Source organism: Lissotriton helveticus, chromosome 1_2, assembly GCF_964261635.1.
Source record: "Lissotriton helveticus chromosome 1_2, aLisHel1.1, whole genome shotgun sequence".
Taxonomy (NCBI): Eukaryota; Metazoa; Chordata; class Amphibia; order Caudata; family Salamandridae; genus Lissotriton; species Lissotriton helveticus.
Window position 1 is genome coordinate 78,437,518 of NC_136058.1, and position 20,057 is coordinate 78,457,574.

General features: G+C 44.6%; 1 protein-coding gene across 3 annotated transcripts in view; it reads right to left on the reverse strand.

Annotated features, from left to right (window-relative positions):
• Positions 1-20,057, reverse strand: part of LOC144798121 (interleukin-12 receptor subunit beta-2-like) — a 467,579-nt gene that overhangs the window by 232,357 nt on the left and 215,165 nt on the right. For all 3 annotated transcript variants that reach the window (XM_078668879.1, XM_078668885.1, XM_078668889.1), the window contains 3 exons: positions 8,376-8,523; positions 7,653-7,732; positions 2,070-2,259 (listed from right to left, as the gene is read on the reverse strand). In XM_078668879.1, the coding sequence (XP_078525005.1) occupies positions 2,070-2,259; positions 7,653-7,732; positions 8,376-8,523 (418 nt within the window). The remainder of the gene's footprint in view (positions 1-2,069; positions 2,260-7,652; positions 7,733-8,375; positions 8,524-20,057) is intronic.

A 20,057-nucleotide genomic window follows, 5' to 3' on the forward strand; every position in this document is an offset into this window, starting at 1 on the left:
ATGGCTCCCAGCCTTAGCAGCAGATTCAGACCTACAGAAAAGTTTTTAAGGCAGATGAAAAACCATGAAACTGAGAAACAGTAGTAAGGCATGTCAGATGAAGACGAAATCATGGTGGCTATGGTTTTATATGTTGCCCCTATGGAACTTTTTGGAACATTTCCAATCCTGGTGGACCCCAGCTTGACTACAGCTTTTCACCTTACCTCATGGATGGATTTTGACTTCTGGACAAATGACTAAGACTTACAGTAGTACTCTTAAAATTGATGAACCTCAGACCGTTACCCAAACTCTCTTCATCAATGTTCCGCCTTGGAGTGTGTTAAGGACCCAATGATCCCCTTCCCCCATCGATAACATTAAGCTTTTTCATTCTAATACTTTTATTTTTAAAACATCTTATACCATCCTATTTTTGTCAGTGTGGTGACATTTTATACTACACTTGCCTCTTTTTAACTAAATTGTTGATAACAAACTGCCAATCACTGACGTTAAATGCAATAATATAGTTGTACCTGCTATGTTAATGTGCAGGAACTGAAAATACATTGTTCATTGCCTTTAGAAAGACTTCACTCACTGTGACCATAATTATCTATATTCAGTGCCTCAACATTGTATAGCTGGCATGAAAGAAGTCACCTTTTCCTTCTATTGGAATCTGAAACAATTGCTGAATATTTCCTTTTTAAATCTCACTTACAGACAGGTTTAGCTGTCTGTTGTTAAAGACCTATTGTTCAGAATGCAATTGTTGTGACAGAAAAGTCCCTCACATGGTGACGGACGCGCACTCCTGCCCTGAGGGCCATTGCTGTGGACAGGTCTTTATCCCGGGAGTTGCTTTTTTTTCTCATGAATTGGAGGGAGATGTATGTTCACCCTACATGCACTGATGCATGCTAGGCATTTTGAAATAGTTTTTCTTAAACTTTAACAAACATCAATTGCACATGCAAGTGGAGAATAAAAACACACATTGATAAAGACAATAAGTGTGCATTCCACTGCTATGGATGAGACCTGTTTGGTGTGCCACTGCTTATTGTATACTGTACTGTATCTACTGTAGTGTCACTTATATTGTTGTGCATTTTTTGGATCAAGAGACTTAATAGCATTTGTGTACTTAATTGGTTTGTAAGTCATTTGTAATTTGGGGGTCCACCTGTACTTCTGCCACAATCATCATTGTATTTTAATTGTATAGATAACTTGGTTAGCAAAATTGGTGTAAAAGATAGCAATTGTTAAGAAATTGTTGAGTACCTAAATTGCTCACCCCTATACCTGCTCTGATTTAGAAACTCTTTTAACCTTTAGAGGGTGAACAGCCAAGTGGCTGGGGTAGAAGAGGCATCAAGATTAGCCCACCTTTCATATTTACACTTTTATCATCATTTATCATTTTATTTCTCTGAAATTGCTCCCGCTGTCTATAAGGGAACACCTTCATCGACAAGAAGCAGTTTTACAGATTCTTGTTTTCACAAAAAAATACATCATACTAGTGCCATTTTATAGGTGAGCAAATCTATCTGCGTGTATAAATTCACTCGCCATTTCGTACATGTAACACACCCGATTCAGGTGCCAGGCCCCCAATTTTTAAAGCAAAAAGAGATGTTATTTTCGCTTTATCTCACCTACAGTTCCTTCCATTTCAATTCAAGTCAATGTGTAAATAAGTTTCTCTGATTTATTTCTTTAAATCTCATGCTTTTTCTGCTTCCTAGTGTTCACATGCACTCTATTTATACACCTAAATTCAACATCATTGTGCACATGGATTTAAGAATCGGGTAGAGGAGATTAACATATGAACAAGGTGTATCATGCACTGACACAATAATGCACCAGTCCTCATAGACACAGAGGGTTGAGCTCACAAACGGTGAGTGGGTGTCACTCGTGTAACACTACTGGCTTATCTGTAAATTCCATGAGCGAGCTAGGAGTAAGACAGGATTACCACCATTCAATTTAGCAGCATCATGACAAGAGGTAAGAGTCGCCAAGCCAATGGTATTCATTTTTAGTCTGCCAACAATAAAAACATTTACCTGGAAAAGTAGATATGTTGATGTGCGTTGGAGGTGATTTTCCTTTTGCGTTGCAAGCAGACACTGCTATGGTGGCAACAGCACTGTCAATGACTAACTCAAACCACGTCTGTGTGGTTGTACTAGTGTGCTTCTGAAATGTGACTTCATAATGCAGGATTTCTCCTTTTGCTTCCCACAAGCTCATTTTCTGTAATAAATACAATCTTTTCACATATTTCACACAAAACACCTAAAGCTTCAAAGACAACAACAAATAACATTTATTGTTCAGTGTTAGGTAAATGATTTAAAAAGTCACAATATCATAATGGTTAAATAGTGTCAATGTACTATGTATCAATGAACGAACTATGTCCTATTTAAAGACACGTTTCCAAAAAACCATCCATGTTATGTCACTGAAGTGGTAAATATAGTGAAAAATGCAAGCTTTACACAAAAAACACAAGGGTAACAAACGGCTCATGACCATTTAGCAGGAGAGTGGTAAGGGAGCATTACATGTCCAGTGGTGCATTTTGCAGTACATTGACCTGAAGCTATGACTAAAGCCATGTGCTGTAAGGTATTGCCATTTACAAAAAGCAAATTCTTCCATTTAAATGGCCTCTTGAAATGACCACTAAATTTGCACAATTGAACTTAAGGAAATTGGGTTTCAACACATAGGGTCTTACTCCGATGTCAGTGGGTCTACCACCGACAGGCCGTCGGTCGCAGGCCCACCAACATCGACAAGAGCAGTCTGACCACCGGATTCTGATCTGCCAGTCAGAAGCATTGGGTGGAGGGACTGACCGATTCTTTTCCGACGGGCTCGGAACCTGTCAGTGTAGCGGTCGGACTGTAATCCCTATAAAAGGGGCGGTGCCTGCTCAGGCACCGCCGTAGGGATTACAATGCCTGTTTCCCTCTTCCTTTTCATGGCGGTCCAACCGCCATGAAATGCAGACAGACAGGGACTTTGGGGGCCCCTAGCATGGCCCCTAGCTTCCCCTGGGCCTCCGCTATGGTGCCTCGTGGGGCACATATGGTGCCCCCCCAAGCATCCATGCGCAGTGTGCCCAGCGACACATGGTGCCTGGCACACGGTGACTGGATGTTTACAAATATGCCTTTTTCAATTGCAGTTTGTGCTGCGGCCCTTTTTCTGTCCGTATCACAAGCTGCAATTGAAAAAGGCATATTTATGACTGCTGTAATGGTGGGTGGCATAAGAATACGGGGAGTGGAACAGCAGACTACTAGGCGGGTGGTTTCACTTCCACTGCAATGCCAGTCAGATGCTTGTCCGACCGACATCATAATGAGCCCCTCAATATGCCTCATTTATATTTTTCTGGTGGCTGATATATTTTGACCTTCCTGAATAGTTAATTTACAACTATTTAATTTGTATTGTGTGTTTGAAAATACAACATTTTTCAGCCTTTTCTTTCACACTCCCTGTACCCCAAAAAGATTGTCACATGGTTCACATTACAAATTTCTCTCGTCTTTTAGTCAGAGAAAGGAAAGGTAAACCGTAGTTTCTAGGTTAGAAAACTAAGCAGCAATGTGTCAGAAGACACTGCCTGCCATTTTAATTCTCAGGACACATAGGAAATGGAACATGATAAACACAAAATTGAAAGTACTTTTTACTCCTCATTCATTTTCTGACATTCTGTGAGGTTATTTACGGGTGTTGCAGTTCCCCCTGCACCCCTACTTCCAAAGCCCTTGTTTAATTGCTTTGCTGAGTCGAGTGTTGTTTAGCAACCACACCAGCCCCCCATGCATCAGACAGATTGCCTGTAATAGGAGACATTCTAGCATTTTGTATAAAACACTCACAAAGGCAGATTGAATGCCCTGTGGGAATTAAGAATAACAGTAGTATGGAATGCCACAGTAAAAATCCTGTACACTCGTTCATTCATGGAGGGAGAAGTGTGTCTTTCATGTTAGAGCCCAGTACCTGCATAAATGATGGCCTTGTTGTGTGGACCCTCCGTGCATGTGTGAAAGTTAAGTCTGGAAAAGAGGTGCATACAAAAATGCTTACTATCAAACTCTATCCTCTCTAGTACTGCGAAGAAATAGGACCATTCGATAGTATCGAATGCCATGGCGGTGTCCAGAGACATCACTATTGCCTCATCTATCAGAGTGTCCAGTCTCCCAAGTACCCAGTGAAGTCAACAGAGATTTAGGGAGGTATTTCAGAAAGGCATAAAGCCCCATTGGTCTGAATGCACCAGCCCAGAGATTACGCCAACCAAGCGTGTCGCCAACAGTTTCACTAATATCTTCGCTTCAGCATTTAATAATGAGATAGGCCTATATGAGGAGCACTGGTCCCTAGGTTTGCCTACTTTGTGTATCACCACTATTATGGCTAGTTGTTGATCTTGGGGAAGTCATCCCTTCTCTAAGCTTTCTTCATACATCACTTTAATGTATGGGGCTATTCTGTCACGTTTTATTTTGTAAAGTTCGCTCGGGAGGCCATTAGGGCCCATTGCCTTTCACGATTGAAGGCCCCTGATGGCCCGCGCCACTTTGTCATTCGTGAGTTTGCTATCGGGTGAATGACAGTCGGTCTCTGACAGCGTTGAGAGCCATATGTCAGTTAACAAGGCTCTTGATTCTTCCTCCGGGCAAGCAGAGTGAGATTTATATATCCGAATGTAGTGCTTGGCGAATTCGTCCGAATCAATTGCGTATCTAAAATTGTCCCCCCTGGTCACCCGTGAGTTCCGTGACCAGGCGATCCGCATGATCAAGTCTGTCTAGCCACGCAAGTGATTTGCCTGCTCTGTCCCCATGTTCGTATCTTCTACAGAGTTTGGCCCTTTGTAGCGTTTTGGCTCTGGGAAGCCATTCCTTAATTGTGATTCGCAATTTGCGAGTCGCAATTAAGGAATGTGTAGGAATCACAATATTTTTTTCAATACTTACCAGCATAAGAAACAGTGATTCTTAAATTGCGATTCCTTAAAAATCACAATATAGGGATTGCAATTCTTAATATGATGCATGTGGCCCTAAATGAATTACTGGCCATGGGGCTGCTCCTCCGCTATAGAGGAGGAGCGTTGCCCCACTGCTGAAAGAGAGCAGACAGAAATAAAATGACAATAAAACAATTGTATTATCATTTTTTTTTTCACATCCATGCCGCTGAATCTAGGGTGGGGCCATGGCACAGCGTCAGCAGCAGGGGGAGGAGGAGTGGTAGGCACTGAAAGTGCGCATGTCGGTTTGGCGAGCTGTCTTAGAGTGACCAAACTGACATGCACACTTGGATATCTCCAGGCTGTTCCTTGCAGATATCAGCAGTGCTCAGGAGCACAGGCTCACAGTCCCTGCTAGAGTGTAAAATCGGTCTCTCCGCCCAAATCCAGCACTACTCTCATGCGGAGTAATAACATTGAGAACTGCATTGGGATTTTGCGCGGTGTCTGGGAGCCTGTGCCCATGGGGATTGCAGTGCAGAGAGCAGAGAAGCAGTGAGGCTCGGCATGAGAGCAGAAGATCACGGAGGCAGCAGCCAGCAGTGAAAGGTTAGTGTACATTTATTTTTATTATTTTTTCCTTGAGCAGCCTGCCATATCGGATTGGCAACAGCCGCCGATGATTACTGCATGCCATCCCAGTGACTAATTGTGAGACAAAAATCCACATGCGATTGCACTGTTGGAATGGGAGAGGGAGGTGTAAAGGAACAATGGGCAGTGTGACTTGGAAACAGGTGCACTGCCGGTCATTCCTCCTATTGCAGCCACAGCATCACGTGCGAGGGGCTGTTATGGTGGCATTTAAATCTGACATTCCAAAGATCTTGAAGTGCACTTGCAGCTCTCCTCTCCACTACCCTCCCCACAGCAATTCCAGCTCCTACCTATAGTTGGTATCAGAGAGTCACCACATGACTAAACCAGGCAATAGAAAGTGTGCTGTTTGTTCAAGCAACCCAGCCTTTAGGGATAGCAAATGGTAGAGTCTTGAAACAACCATTTTAATTAAAGAAATGATTCCAATCAGAGAGTCTGGCAGTGCCTTCAAGGAAGTAATCTTCTTCGGGAGAGTATCTATTGGAGCTTCAATGTTTACAGATAAGAATCCCTCCCAAGTATTTCTAATTAGAAGCACTAGGTAGTACACCCCGTGGGAACCAAATACTGGGTAAACACACATCTTTACTTATCTTCGTAGGAGACCTCAGTCCCATAAAACAAATATAGAAAAAGTCTGTTTTAAGATCAATCTTAAAATTGAACTAATTTGCAATGATATCTCTATAAAAATTATTATGAAAAAAATCCACTCTGATTATATATTTCTACACACCTCATGAAGAAGTTGCATAAAAATGAACAAATGATCTATTAAAAATCAAATATAAAATCTCACAATTGCAATAGTTACATCTCTATAGATCATTCGAGGCATTAAAATAAAAGCCATGACAGGCAAGCTTATTTTTTTGACGATTATACATAAAATTAGTTTTTGTTGATGTTTAAAAAAAGAGACAATCTAATATCAAATGTACAACATCAAGTTTTACTTATAACTCAAAGGTACAGAGACAGTATTTCTTCACTGTCCTACCCAAAAGTCCCTGCACCTTCCATATTGATTAAACCCCATTCTAATTCTTAAAATTTACAGTCACGCACAATCCTAATGTTTGGATCACAGAGTTAGAAGACCATTGGAGTAATGGTTTTAAGTTATAACTTTCCAGATCTTTACACTTCAACATTCGCCAAAGGATAGCAGTTTGGCTATGTAGAGGGTCTGCAGGGTACTGTACTAGAATGCTCCCCATACCAGTGCTCTGTAAGATACTATGCAATGATTGTTAGTAATGTATTGTCTGTTCTGGCAGTGGGTCCTCTGATGGCGTAGAGATCTAAATCTGAGATCCAGGCAAGTAGAGATCACTTAATATGGTGGGCTAAAGGCCAAACCACATGCCTTCCATATCACCCTGGAATACAGTAAACTGTACCAGTCTCTAAATAACCCACCAAGACTGCATGTGGCTAGTCCTTCTGTAGAGTGGCATAGTGGAAAAATATACCAAGGTCTGGGATGCAGGCAAAGTAATTGCTTTTTTAAGGTGTTTCTATACTGTCACTGTGTCAGGTTGACCATTCTAGGAAATTATTTTAATAGTTTTTATATAATATTTGTTTTCTAATTCTTAGTTTAAGGCATGGTGTGTCTATCTATCTATCTATCTATCTATCTATCTATCTATCTATCTATCTATCTATCTATCTATCTATCTATCTATCTATCTATCTATCTATCTATCTATCTATCTATGTGCACACACACACAGAGACACACATATATTTCGAAATAACAAATATTCATCATATCTATCAGGTGCTTGCTGGTTTGCGGCTTGTACAGGAGATAGTGGTGGACAAAATCTGGTTTTCAATTTTTACTGCATGGGTTTAGATTTTTTCCGAAAATCCTTATGGTGCCCATGCTATATTTTTTTAATCTGGAAACATTTACTCTATTTTAAGTCAAATCTCCTTTCGATGAGTGAAGAAAGACCAACCAAATTCTTACCTTCCAAAGAAGAGTGATTTTGTGAGACTTGTTAAACATCTCCTTTACTTTATACCAGACATCTAGCCTGCCTGTCGGTACTTGTAAAAACAGAGAGAGAGATTTAGATTAAAGAAAGGTCCATGAAAATACTAAACATAAAACAGATAAAAAATAAATATTAAATTCCTCATCTGAATTTCAACAAAGCAAAGCATAAGTATAGCGTTTAGAAAATGAGGGCATATCTTGAAAAGTGATTACAGGTAACCAAAACTCAACTTCTAATACATAATAATAGTGCATTTTTCATTAACAACGTTTGATTTTATTTGAAATTAATATTTTATTTTGTAGGGCCAGTTCTTTTTGAATATATTCATAACTAGTTGTGTATTAGTGGAGAGCATGCGTTAAATGCAGTTTTGAAGTGTAATTGCTTTGCCTGTCTTGCCAAAGCAGAAGATGCAAGAACCACACTTAAAAAAGGTATTTAACTTGCATTCAAAAATTCTGGTTGCATTGTAGAACAACTCAATTAACATAATTGGCAATATAACATTTATTTCAAATTTATATAAAAATGCACTAAATAACACAAAATATTAATAACAGTAAATAACACAAGTTAAAACCTCCAAATTCACTTTTTTTAATAAGATCTAAGGACAACACAGATTACATTTGACATCTTTTTAGAGCACTACCCTTTGAAACATGCATAAAATATTAATTTTAGCATACCTGCTTCAGGTGTTTTTTTAATTACTGGCATACTCCACTCACTCCATTTTCCTTTGCTAGCAAAAAACTTGCTTGAAACCTGAAATACATATTCTGTGTACGGCATAAGACTAGAGAGATGGTGTACTTTAGTGTTACATACTTCAACCTAAAATCAATGAAGCAGAAAGGGCAACAACAGTTATTCCAGAATCAGTGTTTCACTTTCTTAGTTTATAAAAGTGTTTTAAACACTTTATTTCACATTATATTTGTTTTTCAGCACCAGCATTATTTGTCTTGTTCAAAATAATTTGTGAAGCTTATAACATCAGTAGATAAAGAGAAAATAGTAATGGAAAAAGTACCAATTGCTCCTTATGAAGCAATACACATTAAATATAGTCAATTTTTAAGTCCCTTATTTGTGAAATATGATATAAATTAGGGAATAGAATCTAATTGAGTTATTTATACAGGATACTATATGTAAGTCAAATAATAAAATGTGTTAATGAAAAAAAAATAAGCAGGTGATTCAATAATCATAAAGAATTATAAAAGTAATCATCAATCCATTCTAAAACAGTTGAAATGACAATGTCAATTAATGTTTAGGAGATTTAGCTTGTCCAATTAAAGTATCCTGCTACACCAGGCATGCACTGAAAGTGGTGCTACACCCTTCCAATTAGAGAAAATTGACTTAATAGCAGAAGCTATTACAAGTCTAAAACATTTGTATGAAGACACAGCTAATGTACATGTTAAAGAAAATGATGTACAAATGACCAATGGATATGACAAGGTTTCAGAAAAAGAAAATAATATTGTAATACTATTCCAAATGCCAAACCAAAAGTTTGAAATAATATGGGAGCCAAGCAATAAATATTTTATGGAGCCACCAGTCCATTTGCCAATACATCTAAGGGCTAGATGTAGGTAAAAAGGTTTTACCGATTCTAAAATACCGAATTTTACCGATTCGGTATTTTAGAATCGGTAAAACCTATGTAGGCAATTATTCGGTATTTTTTACAGAATCGTTAAGATTCGGTAATTACCGAATCGGTATTTACCGATTCGGTAATTGCCATTCATTCCTATGGACCTGAAGGTCCATAGGAATGATTGTCAATTACCGAATCGGTAAATACCGATTCGGTAAAATTGTGAAATAGTCAAGGGTGGCAGGGTGTCACTTTGACACCCTGTTGCACCCCGGATTAGTGCTTGTGTGCCATGTGGCACACATACATGCCCTAAGGGCATGTATGTGGCACACATGGCACAGGTGTAAATGCACATATTTGCATTTACATAGAAATTCGTTATTTACCACCAACTAATAGTTGGTGGTAAATAACAAATCCTTAAAGCCCTGTAGCACTGTTTACAGTGCTACCTACATTTCAAAATACAGATTCAGTCATTTACCGAATCGGTAAATTTACCGATTCGGTAAATTTACAGATTCAGTAAAATTACTGATTCGGTAAAATTACCGAATCTCTATTTTTTCATGCCCTACATCTCAGTATCCAAATACCGGTCAGTAACGGCCGAAAATCGGTATTTTCGGCCGTTACCGACCGGTATTTGGATACCTACATCTGGCCCTAAATGTCTAAAAGTTTGGCTTTTAATAATTTTGAAGGGGTTTGTGAATAATTATATATAGGAAACACATTTGAAGCATAGGAGATCTACTTTTGCTATGAATTTTCTAACATTAATGATGGTAATTAATCCACAAATTACTATTAAATGATAATAAATGGTACATTTGAAGGCACTGATTTATAAATCTTTGCGTAGATTTTAGAAACAGTATGCCCTGATATTAAATGTACTTAAACATAGTTCTAATTAAAAAAAAAGTTTTGGCAATAAGCACTGCATTTGGAAACTCACTCTAAACTGGTTTACACAAAAGTTTATATTTGTTTTAATCTAAAAGGTGTATCAAAACTTTTGTTGTAGTTCTGAGAAAGATCAAACCATATCACATTGACAAATACCATTTATGCAGAATATTCCAGCTTCAATCCAAGTTTTTGAAACCTTAATATTATAATCCATTTTAATTGAGTTTAATACAAAGATTGTACCATAATGGTATCATTTGAGAGCATGCAGTACCCAAACATATAGCCATGTCTGAACTGGGGTGGCAAAGAACGGTGATGGATTAAACCCAGATCTTTTGACTGGGTGTGAGTGTATGATTGATTCAGATGCTCCGTCCATCACCACCCCCTTTTGTACCGTACCCAAACGAAAGGCACAATATAATTCAAGAAGCTGGAATTTAGTTAAGTGGAAAAGGTTTGACCATATTCTGCCCAATTTGAACCCACTCATATGAGTATAAGATATCAATTATCTGAAACAATAGGAAGCCATGCTTAATGATGGAGTCCTCATGGTGTTTTCAAAAGAGCTAGTAATCATATACCTCAATTGGCTTATTGTACTTAACTACTGGAGTTGTGTTATTCAATTGAATTTAGATATAACCCTATTCCTGTTTTTGTAAAAGGTTAATAGGAACTGTGAAGGAAGCATAGGCTGTATATATTTAGTGTTTGTTGTACAACAACCATTTTGATAGATTAAATTCCCCTCCTCTAATGTACGTGAAATAATGACAATTTATCAAGTTTTCCATACTTTTAGAAATCTCATAGTCACAATTTTGAGAGACAGTATTCTTAAAAGAATACAATTCCATTAAAATCCAAGAAATGTAATACAATAAATAAATAAAAGAACATCAACACAACAACAGAAATGTTAACAACTATACACTTAGGGGCTCTTATGATGGCGGAGGGACCGCCACCGCCGGCCCGGCGGTTCCTCCACCATCTGGCTTGCATTTCACCCGCCAAATTAGGATGGTGCGGAGAGTTGTGCCACAAGCGTGGTGGGCGCAAAGAGCGCCTGCCACGCTTCTGCCCCAGGCAACCATACCAATTGCCTGGCGGAGCAGAGGAGGCCGGGATATTGGGGCGGTGCCTCGAAGATCACAATGCTGGCATCAGCCAGTCTTTCCATGGTGGTAGAACCACCATGGGAAGGCTGACGGAGGCTGGCTTGCACTATGGGGGGTACCCATGGGACCCCCTACATTTCCATGTACAAGGTGGCAGGCACCGGGCATGCCTGCCACGTTGTGCAGGGGAACGCACAACATAGCCATTTACCATTGCGGCAGTTGCTGCAGCACCCACCCCAATGTTAAATTGCCAGATGCGACCGCCGCGACGGCAGTTTCATCATAATTAGGGGTGCGTGACCCCCGCATTGCAGGTGGGCGGTCCCGATCCTGCTACGATGGCGGGCGTTCTTGAGTCCGCCCGCCATCCAAATCGGTCCTTTAATACCTATGCCTTTATTCTCCTCTGAGGTCTGAATTAAAAAATGTAGAGCTACAATGGCTAATAGAAAAGGATGGGGATCCGGTGGAGAGGCCAGCTGTGTCGCGCCCATCTTTGCTTTTTACTTAAGGGCTTTTGCGAAGCCTCCAAAGCCGACGGGCTTTTTGGGATACGCACCTGCGTGCCGAGCAGGCAACGAAGCCCTTGACGGATCTACGGTGGCTTTCTTCACCACCCCTGAACTTTATCTCTACTGATGAGGGATATAAATCCCAAAACCCGGGCCATGTCTCGGGTCTAGAGATTACCGAACTTTCTAGAGCTGAATTGCACCAACCTAGGTGATACACTTTGAACTTTCCGGTTTCCTGTGCTACCCGCACTACTAATCCCAGAATGCTGAGGGGCGATCCGGTGGAGAGGCCAGCAGTGTCGCGCCCATCTTTGCTTTTTACTTAAGGGCTTATGCGAGCCTCCAAAGCCGACGGGCTTTTTGGGATACGCACCTGCATGCCGAGCAGGCAACGAAGTCCTTGACGGATCTACGGCGGCTTTCTTCACCACCCCTGAACTTTATCTCTACTGATGAGGGATATAAATCCCGAAACCCGGGCCATGTCTCGGGTATAGAGATTACCAAACTTTCTAGAGCTGAATTGCACCAACCAAGGTGATACACTTTGAACTTTCCAGTTTCCTGTGCTACCCGCACTACTAATCCCAGAATGCTGAGGGGCGATCCGGTGGAGAGGCCAGCAGTGTCGCGCCCATCTTTGCTTTTTACTTAAGGGCTTTTGCGAGCCTCTAAAGCCGACTGGCTTTTTGGGATACGCACCTGCGTGCCGAGCAGGCAACGAAACCCTTGACGGATCTACGGCGGCTTTCTTCACCACCCCTGAACTTTATCTCTACTGATGAGGGATATAAATCCCGAAACCCGGGCCATGTCTCGGGTCTAGAGATTACCGAACTTTCTAGAGCTGAATTGCACCAACCAAGGTGATACACTTTGAACTTTCCGGTTTCCTGTGCTACCCGCACTACTAATCCCAGAATGCTGAGGGGCGATCTGGTGGAGAGGCCAGCAGTGTCGCGCCCATCTTTGCTTTTTATTTAAGGGCTTTTGCGAGCCTCCAAAGCTGACGGGCTTTTTGGGATACGCACCTGCGTGCCGAGCAGGCAACGAAGCCCTTCACAGATCTACGGCAGCCTTCCTTACCACCCCTGAACTTTATCTCTACTGATGAGGGATATAAATCCCGAAACCCGGGCCATGTCTCGGATCTAGAGATTACCGAACTTTCTAGAGCTGAATTGCACCAACCAAGGTGATACACTTTGAACTTTCCGGTTTCCTGTGCTACCCGCACTACTAATCCCAGAATGCTGAGGGGCGATCCGGTGGAGAGGCCAGCAGTGTCGCGCCCATCTTTGCTTTTTACTTAAGGGCTTTTGCGAGCCTCCAAAGCCGACGAGCTTTTTGGGATACGCACCTGCGTGCCGAGCAGGCAACGAAGCCCTTGACGGATCTACGGCGGCTTTCTTCACTACCCCTGAACTTTATCTCTACTGATGAGGGATATAAATCCCGAAACCCGGGCCATGTCTCGGGTCTAGAGATTACCGAATTTTCTAGAGCTGAATTGCACCAACCAAGGTGATACACTTTGAACTTTCCGGTTTCCTGTGCTACCCGCACTACTAATCCCAGAATTCTGAGGGGCGATCCGGTGGAGAGGCCAGCAGTGCCGCGCCCATCTTTGCTTTTTACTTAAGGGCTTTTGCGAGCCTCCAAAGCCGACGTGCTTTTTGGGATACGCATCTGCGTGCCGAGCAGGCAACAAAGCCCTTGACGGATCTACGGCGGCTTTTTTCACCACCCCTGAACTTTATCTCTACTGATGAGGGATATAAATCCCGAAACCCGGGCCATGTCTCGGGTCTAGAGATTACCGAACTTTCTAGAGCTGAATTGCACCAACCAAGGTGATACACTTTGAACTTTCCGGTTTCCTGTGCTACCCGTACTACTAATCCCAGAATGCTGAGGGGCAATCTGATGGAGAGGGCAGCAGTGTCGCGCCCATCTTTGCTTTTTACTTAAGGGCTTTTACGAGCCTCCAAAGCTGACGGGCTTTTTGGGATGCGCACCTGCGTGCCGAGCAGGCAACGAATCTCTTGACGGATCTACGGCGGCTTTCTTCACCACCCCTGAACTTTATCTCTACTGATGAGGGATATAAATCCCGAAACCCGGTCCATGTCTCGGGTCTAGAGATTACCAAACTTTCTAGAGCTGAATTGCACCAACCAAGGTGATACACTTTGAACTTTCCGGTTTCCTGTGCGACCCGCACTACTAATCCCAGAATGCTGAGGGGCGATCCGGTGGAGAGGCCAGCAGTGTCGCGCCCATCTTTGCTTTTTACTTAAGGGCTTTTGCGAGCCCCCAAAGCCGACGGGCTTTTTGGGATACGCACCTGCGTGCTGAGCAGGCAACGAAGCCCTTGACGGATCTACCGCGGCTTTCTTCACCACCCCTGAACTTTATCTCCACTGATGAGGGATATAAATCCCGAAACCCGGGCCATGTCTCGGGTCTAGAGATTACCGAACTTTCTAGAGCTGAATTGCCCCAACCAAGGTGATACACTTTGAACTTTCCGGTTTCCTGTGCTACCCGCACTACTAATCCCAGAATGCTGAGGGGCGATCCGGTGGAGAGGCCAGCAGTGTCGCGCCCATCTTTGCTTTTTACTTAAGGGCTTTTGCGAGCCTCCAAAGCCGACGAGCTTTTTGGGATACGCACCTGCGTGCCGAGCAGGCAACGAAGCCCTTGACGGATCTACGGCGGCTTTCTTCACTACCCCTGAACTTTATCTCTACTGATGAGGGATATAAATCCCGAAACCCGGGCCATGTCTCGGGTCTAGAGATTACCGAATTTTCTAGAGCTGAATTGCACCATACACTTTGAACTTTCCGGTTTCCTGTGCTACCCGCACTACTAATCCCAGAATTCTGAGGGGCGATCCGGTGGAGAGGCCAGCAGTGCCGCGCCCATCTTTGCTTTTTACTTAAGGGCTTTTGCGAGCCTCCAAAGCCGACGGGCTTTTTGGGATACGCATCTGCGTGCCGAGCAGGCAACAAAGCCCTTGACGGATCTAAGGCGGCTTTTTTCACCACCCCTGAACTTTATCTCTACTGATGAGGGATATAAATCCCGAAACCCGGGCCATGTCTCGGGTCTAGAGATTACCGAACTTTCTAGAGCTGAATTGCACCAACCAAGGTGATACACTTTGAACTTTCCGGTTTCCTGTGCTACCCGTACTACTAATCCCAGAATGCTGAGGGGCAATCTGATGGAGAGGGCAGCAGTGTCGCGCCCATCTTTGCTTTTTACTTAAGGGCTTTTACGAGCCTCCAAAGCTGACGGGCTTTTTGGGATGCGCACCTGCGTGCCGAGCAGGCAACGAATCTCTTGACGGATCTACGGCGGCTTTCTTCACCACCCCTGAACTTTATCTCTACTGATGAGGGATATAAATCCCGAAACCCGGGCCATGTCTCGGGTCTAGAGATTACCAAACTTTCTAGAGCTGAATTGAACCAACCAAGGTGATACACTTTGAACTTTCCGGTTTCCTGTGCGACCCGCACTACTAATCCCAGAATGCTGAGGGGCGATCCGGTGGAGAGGCCAGCAGTGTCGCGCCCATCTTTGCTTTTTACTTAAGGGCTTTTGCGAGCCCCCAAAGCCGACGGGCTTTTTGGGATACGCACCTGCGTGCTGAGCAGGCAACGAAGCCCTTGACGGATCTACCGCGGCTTTCTTCACCACCCCTGAACTTTATCTCCACTGATGAGGGATATAAATCCCGAAACCCGGGCCATGTCTCGGGTCTAGAGATTACCGAACTTTCTAGAGCTGAATTGCCCCAACCAAGGTGATACACTTTGAACTTTCCGGTTTCCTGTGCTACCCGCACTACTAATCCCAGAATGCTGAGGGGCGATCCGGTGGAGAGGCCAGCAGTGTCGCGCCCATCTTTGCTTTTTACTTAAGGGCTTTTGCGAGCCTCCAAAGCCGACGAGCTTTTTGGGATACGCACCTGCGTGCCGAGCAGGCAACGAAGCCCTTGACGGATCTACGGCGGCTTTCTTCACTACCCCTGAACTTTATCTCTACTGATGAGGGATATAAATCCCGAAACCCGGGCCATGTCTCGGGTCTAGAGATTACCGAATTTTCTAGAGCTGAATTGCACCAACCAAGGTGATACACTTTGAACTTTCCGGTTTCCTGTGCTACCCGCACTACTAATCCCAGAATTCTGAGGGGCGATCCGGTGGAGAGGCCAGCAGTGCCGCGCCCATCTTTGCTTTTTACTTAAGGGCTTTTGCGAGCCTGCAAAGCCGACGGGCTTTTTGGGATACGCATCTGCGTGCCGAGCAGGCAACAAAGCCCTTGACGGATCTACGGCGGCTTTTTTCACCACCCCTGAACTTTATCTCTACTGATGAGGGATATAAATCCCGAAACCCGGGCCATGTCTCGGGTCTAGAGATTACCGAACTTTCTAGAGCTGAATTGCACCAACCAAGGTGATACACTTTGAACTTTCCGGTTTCCTGTGCTACCCGTACTACTAATCCCAGAATGCTGAGGGGCAATCTGATGGAGAGGGCAGCAGTGTCGCGCCCATCTTTGCTTTTTACTTAAGGGCTTTTACGAGCCTCCAAAGCTGACGGGCTTTTTGGGATGCGCACCTGCGTGCCGAGCAGGCAACGAATCTCTTGACGGATCTACGGCGGCTTTCTTCACCACCCCTGAACTTTATCTCTACTGATGAGGGATATAAATCCCGAAACCCGGGCCATGTCTCGGGTCTAGAGATTACCAAACTTTCTAGAGCTGAATTGCACCAACCAAGGTGATACACTTTGAACTTTCCGGTTTCCTGTTCGACCCGCACTACTAATCCCAGAATGCTGAGGGGCGATCCGGTGGAGAGGCCAGCAGTGTCGCGCCCATCTTTGCTTTTTACTTAAGGGCTTTTGCGAGCCCCCAAAGCCGATGGGCTTTTTGGGATACGCACCTGCGTGCTGAGCAGGCAACGAAGCCCTTGACGGATCTACCGCGGCTTTCTTCACCACCCCTGAACTTTATCTCCACTGATGAGGGATATAAATCCCGAAACCCGGGCCATGTCTCGGGTCTAGAGATTACCGAACTTTCTAGAGCTGAATTGCCCCAACCAAGGTGATACACTTTAAACTTTCCAGTTTCCTGTGCTACCCGCACTACTAATCCCAGAACACTGAGGGGCGATCCGGTGGAGAGGCCAGCAGTGTCGCGCCCATCTTTGCTTTTTACTTAAGGGCTTTTGCGAGCCTCCAAAACCGACTGGCTTTTTGGGATACGCACCTGCGTGCCGAGCAGGCAACGAAGCCCTTGATGGATCTACGGCGGCTTTCTTCACCACCCCTGGACTTTATCTCTACTGATGAGGGATATAAATCCCGAAACCCGGGTCATGTCTCGGGTCTAGAGATTACCGAACTTTCTAGAGCTGAATTGCACTAACCAAGGTGATACACTTTGAACTTTCCGGTTTCCTGTGCTACCCGCACTACTAATCCCAGAATGCTGAGGGGTGATCCGGTGGAGAGGCCAGCAGTGTCGCGCCCATCTTTGCTTTTTACTTAAGGGCTTTTGCGAGCCTCCAAAGCCGACGAGCTTTTTGGGATACGCACCTGCGTGCCGAGCAGGCAACGAAGCCCTTGACGGATCTACGGCGGCTTTCTTCACTACCCCTGAACTTTATCTCTACTGATGAGGGATATAAATCCCGAAACCCGGGCCATGTCTCGGGTCTAGAGATTACCGAACTTTCTAGAGCTGAATTGCACCAACCAAGGTGATACACTTTGAACTTTCCGGTTTCCTGTGCTACCCGCACTACTAATCCCAGAATGCTGAGGGGCGATCCGGTGGAGAGGGCAGCAGTGTCGCGCCCATCTTTGCGTTTTACTTAAGGGCTTTTGCGAGCCCCCAAAGCCGACGGGCTTTTTGGGATACGCACCTGCGTGCCGAGCAGGCAACGAAGTCCTTGACGGATCTACGGCGGCTTTCTTCACCACCCCTGAACTTTATCTCTACTGATGAGGGATATAAATCCCGAAACCCGGGCCATGTCTCGGGTCTAGAGATTACCAAACTTTCTAGAGCTGAATTGCACCAACCAAGGTGATACACTTTGAACTTTCCGGTTTCCTGTGCTACCCGCACTACTAATCCCAGAATGCTGAGGGGCGATCCGGTGGAGAGGCCAGCAGTGTCGCGCCCATCTTAGCTTTTTACTTAAGGGCTTTTGCGAGCCTCTAAAGCCGACGGGCTTTTTGGGATACGCACCTGTGTGCCGAGCAGGCAACGAAACCCTTGACGGATCTACGGCGGCTTTCTTCACCACCCCTGAACTTTATCTCTACTGATGAGGGATATAAATCCCGAAACCCGGGCCATGTCTCGGGTCTAGAGATTACCGAACTTTCTAGAGCTGAATTGCACCAACCAAGGTGATACACTTTGAACTTTCCGGTTTCCTGTGCTACCCGCACTACTAATCCCAGAATGCTGAGGGGCGATCCGGTGGAGAGGCCAGCAGTGTCGCGCCCATCTTTGCTTTTTACTTAAGGGCTTTTGCGAGCCCCCAAAGCCGACGGGCTTTTTGGGATACGCACCTGCGTGCTGAGCAGGCAACGAAGCCCTTGACGGATCTACCGCGGCTTTCTTCACCACCCCTGAACTTTATCTCCACTGATGAGGGATATAAATCCCGAAACCCGGGCCATGTCTCGGGTCTAGAGATTACCGAACTTTCTAGAGCTGAATTGCCCCAACCAAGGTGATACACTTTGAACTTTCCGGTTTCCTGTGCTACCCGCACTACTAATCCCAGAATGCTGAGGGGCGATCCGGTGGAGAGGCCAGCAGTGTCGCGCCCATCTTTGCTTTTTACTTAAGGGCTTTTGCGAGCCTCCAAAGCCGACGAGCTTTTTGGGATACGCACCTGCGTGCCGAGCAGGCAACGAAGCCCTTGACGGATCTACGGCGGCTTTCTTCACTACCCCTGAACTTTATCTCTACTGATGAGGGATATAAATCCCGAAACCCGGGCCATGTCTCGGGTCTAGAGATTACCGAATTTTCTAGAGCTGAATTGCACCAACCAAGGTGATACACTTTGAACTTTCCGGTTTCCTGTGCTACCCGCACTACTAATCCCAGAATTCTGAGGGGCGATCCGGTGGAGAGGCCAGCAGTGCCGCGCCCATCTTTGCTTTTTACTTAAGGGCTTTTGCGAGCCTGCAAAGCCGACGGGCTTTTTGGGATACGCATCTGCGTGCCGAGCAGGCAACAAAGCCCTTGACGGATCTACGGCGGCTTTTTTCACCACCCCTGAACTTTATCTCTACTGATGAGGGATATAAATCCCGAAACCCGGGCCATGTCTCGGGTCTAGAGATTACCGAACTTTCTAGAGCTGAATTGCACCAACCAAGGTGATACACTTTGAACTTTCCGGTTTCCTGTGCTACCCGTACTACTAATCCCAGAATGCTGAGGGGCAATCTGATGGAGAGGGCAGCAGTGTCGCGCCCATCTTTGCTTTTTACTTAAGGGCTTTTACGAGCCTCCAAAGCTGACGGGCTTTTTGGGATGCGCACCTGCGTGCCGAGCAGGCAACGAATCTCTTGACGGATCTACGGCGGCTTTCTTCACCACCCCTGAACTTTATCTCTACTGATGAGGGATATAAATCCCGAAACCCGGGCCATGTCTCGGGTCTAGAGATTACCAAACTTTCTAGAGCTGAATTGCACCAACCAAGGTGATACACTTTGAACTTTCCGGTTTCCTGTTCGACCCGCACTACTAATCCCAGAATGCTGAGGGGCGATCCGGTGGAGAGGCCAGCAGTGTCGCGCCCATCTTTGCTTTTTACTTAAGGGCTTTTGCGAGCCCCCAAAGCCGATGGGCTTTTTGGGATACGCACCTGCGTGCTGAGCAGGCAACGAAGCCCTTGACGGATCTACCGCGGCTTTCTTCACCACCCCTGAACTTTATCTCCACTGATGAGGGATATAAATCCCGAAACCCGGGCCATGTCTCGGGTCTAGAGATTACCGAACTTTCTAGAGCTGAATTGCCCCAACCAAGGTGATACACTTTAAACTTTCCAGTTTCCTGTGCTACCCGCACTACTAATCCCAGAACACTGAGGGGCGATCCGGTGGAGAGGCCAGCAGT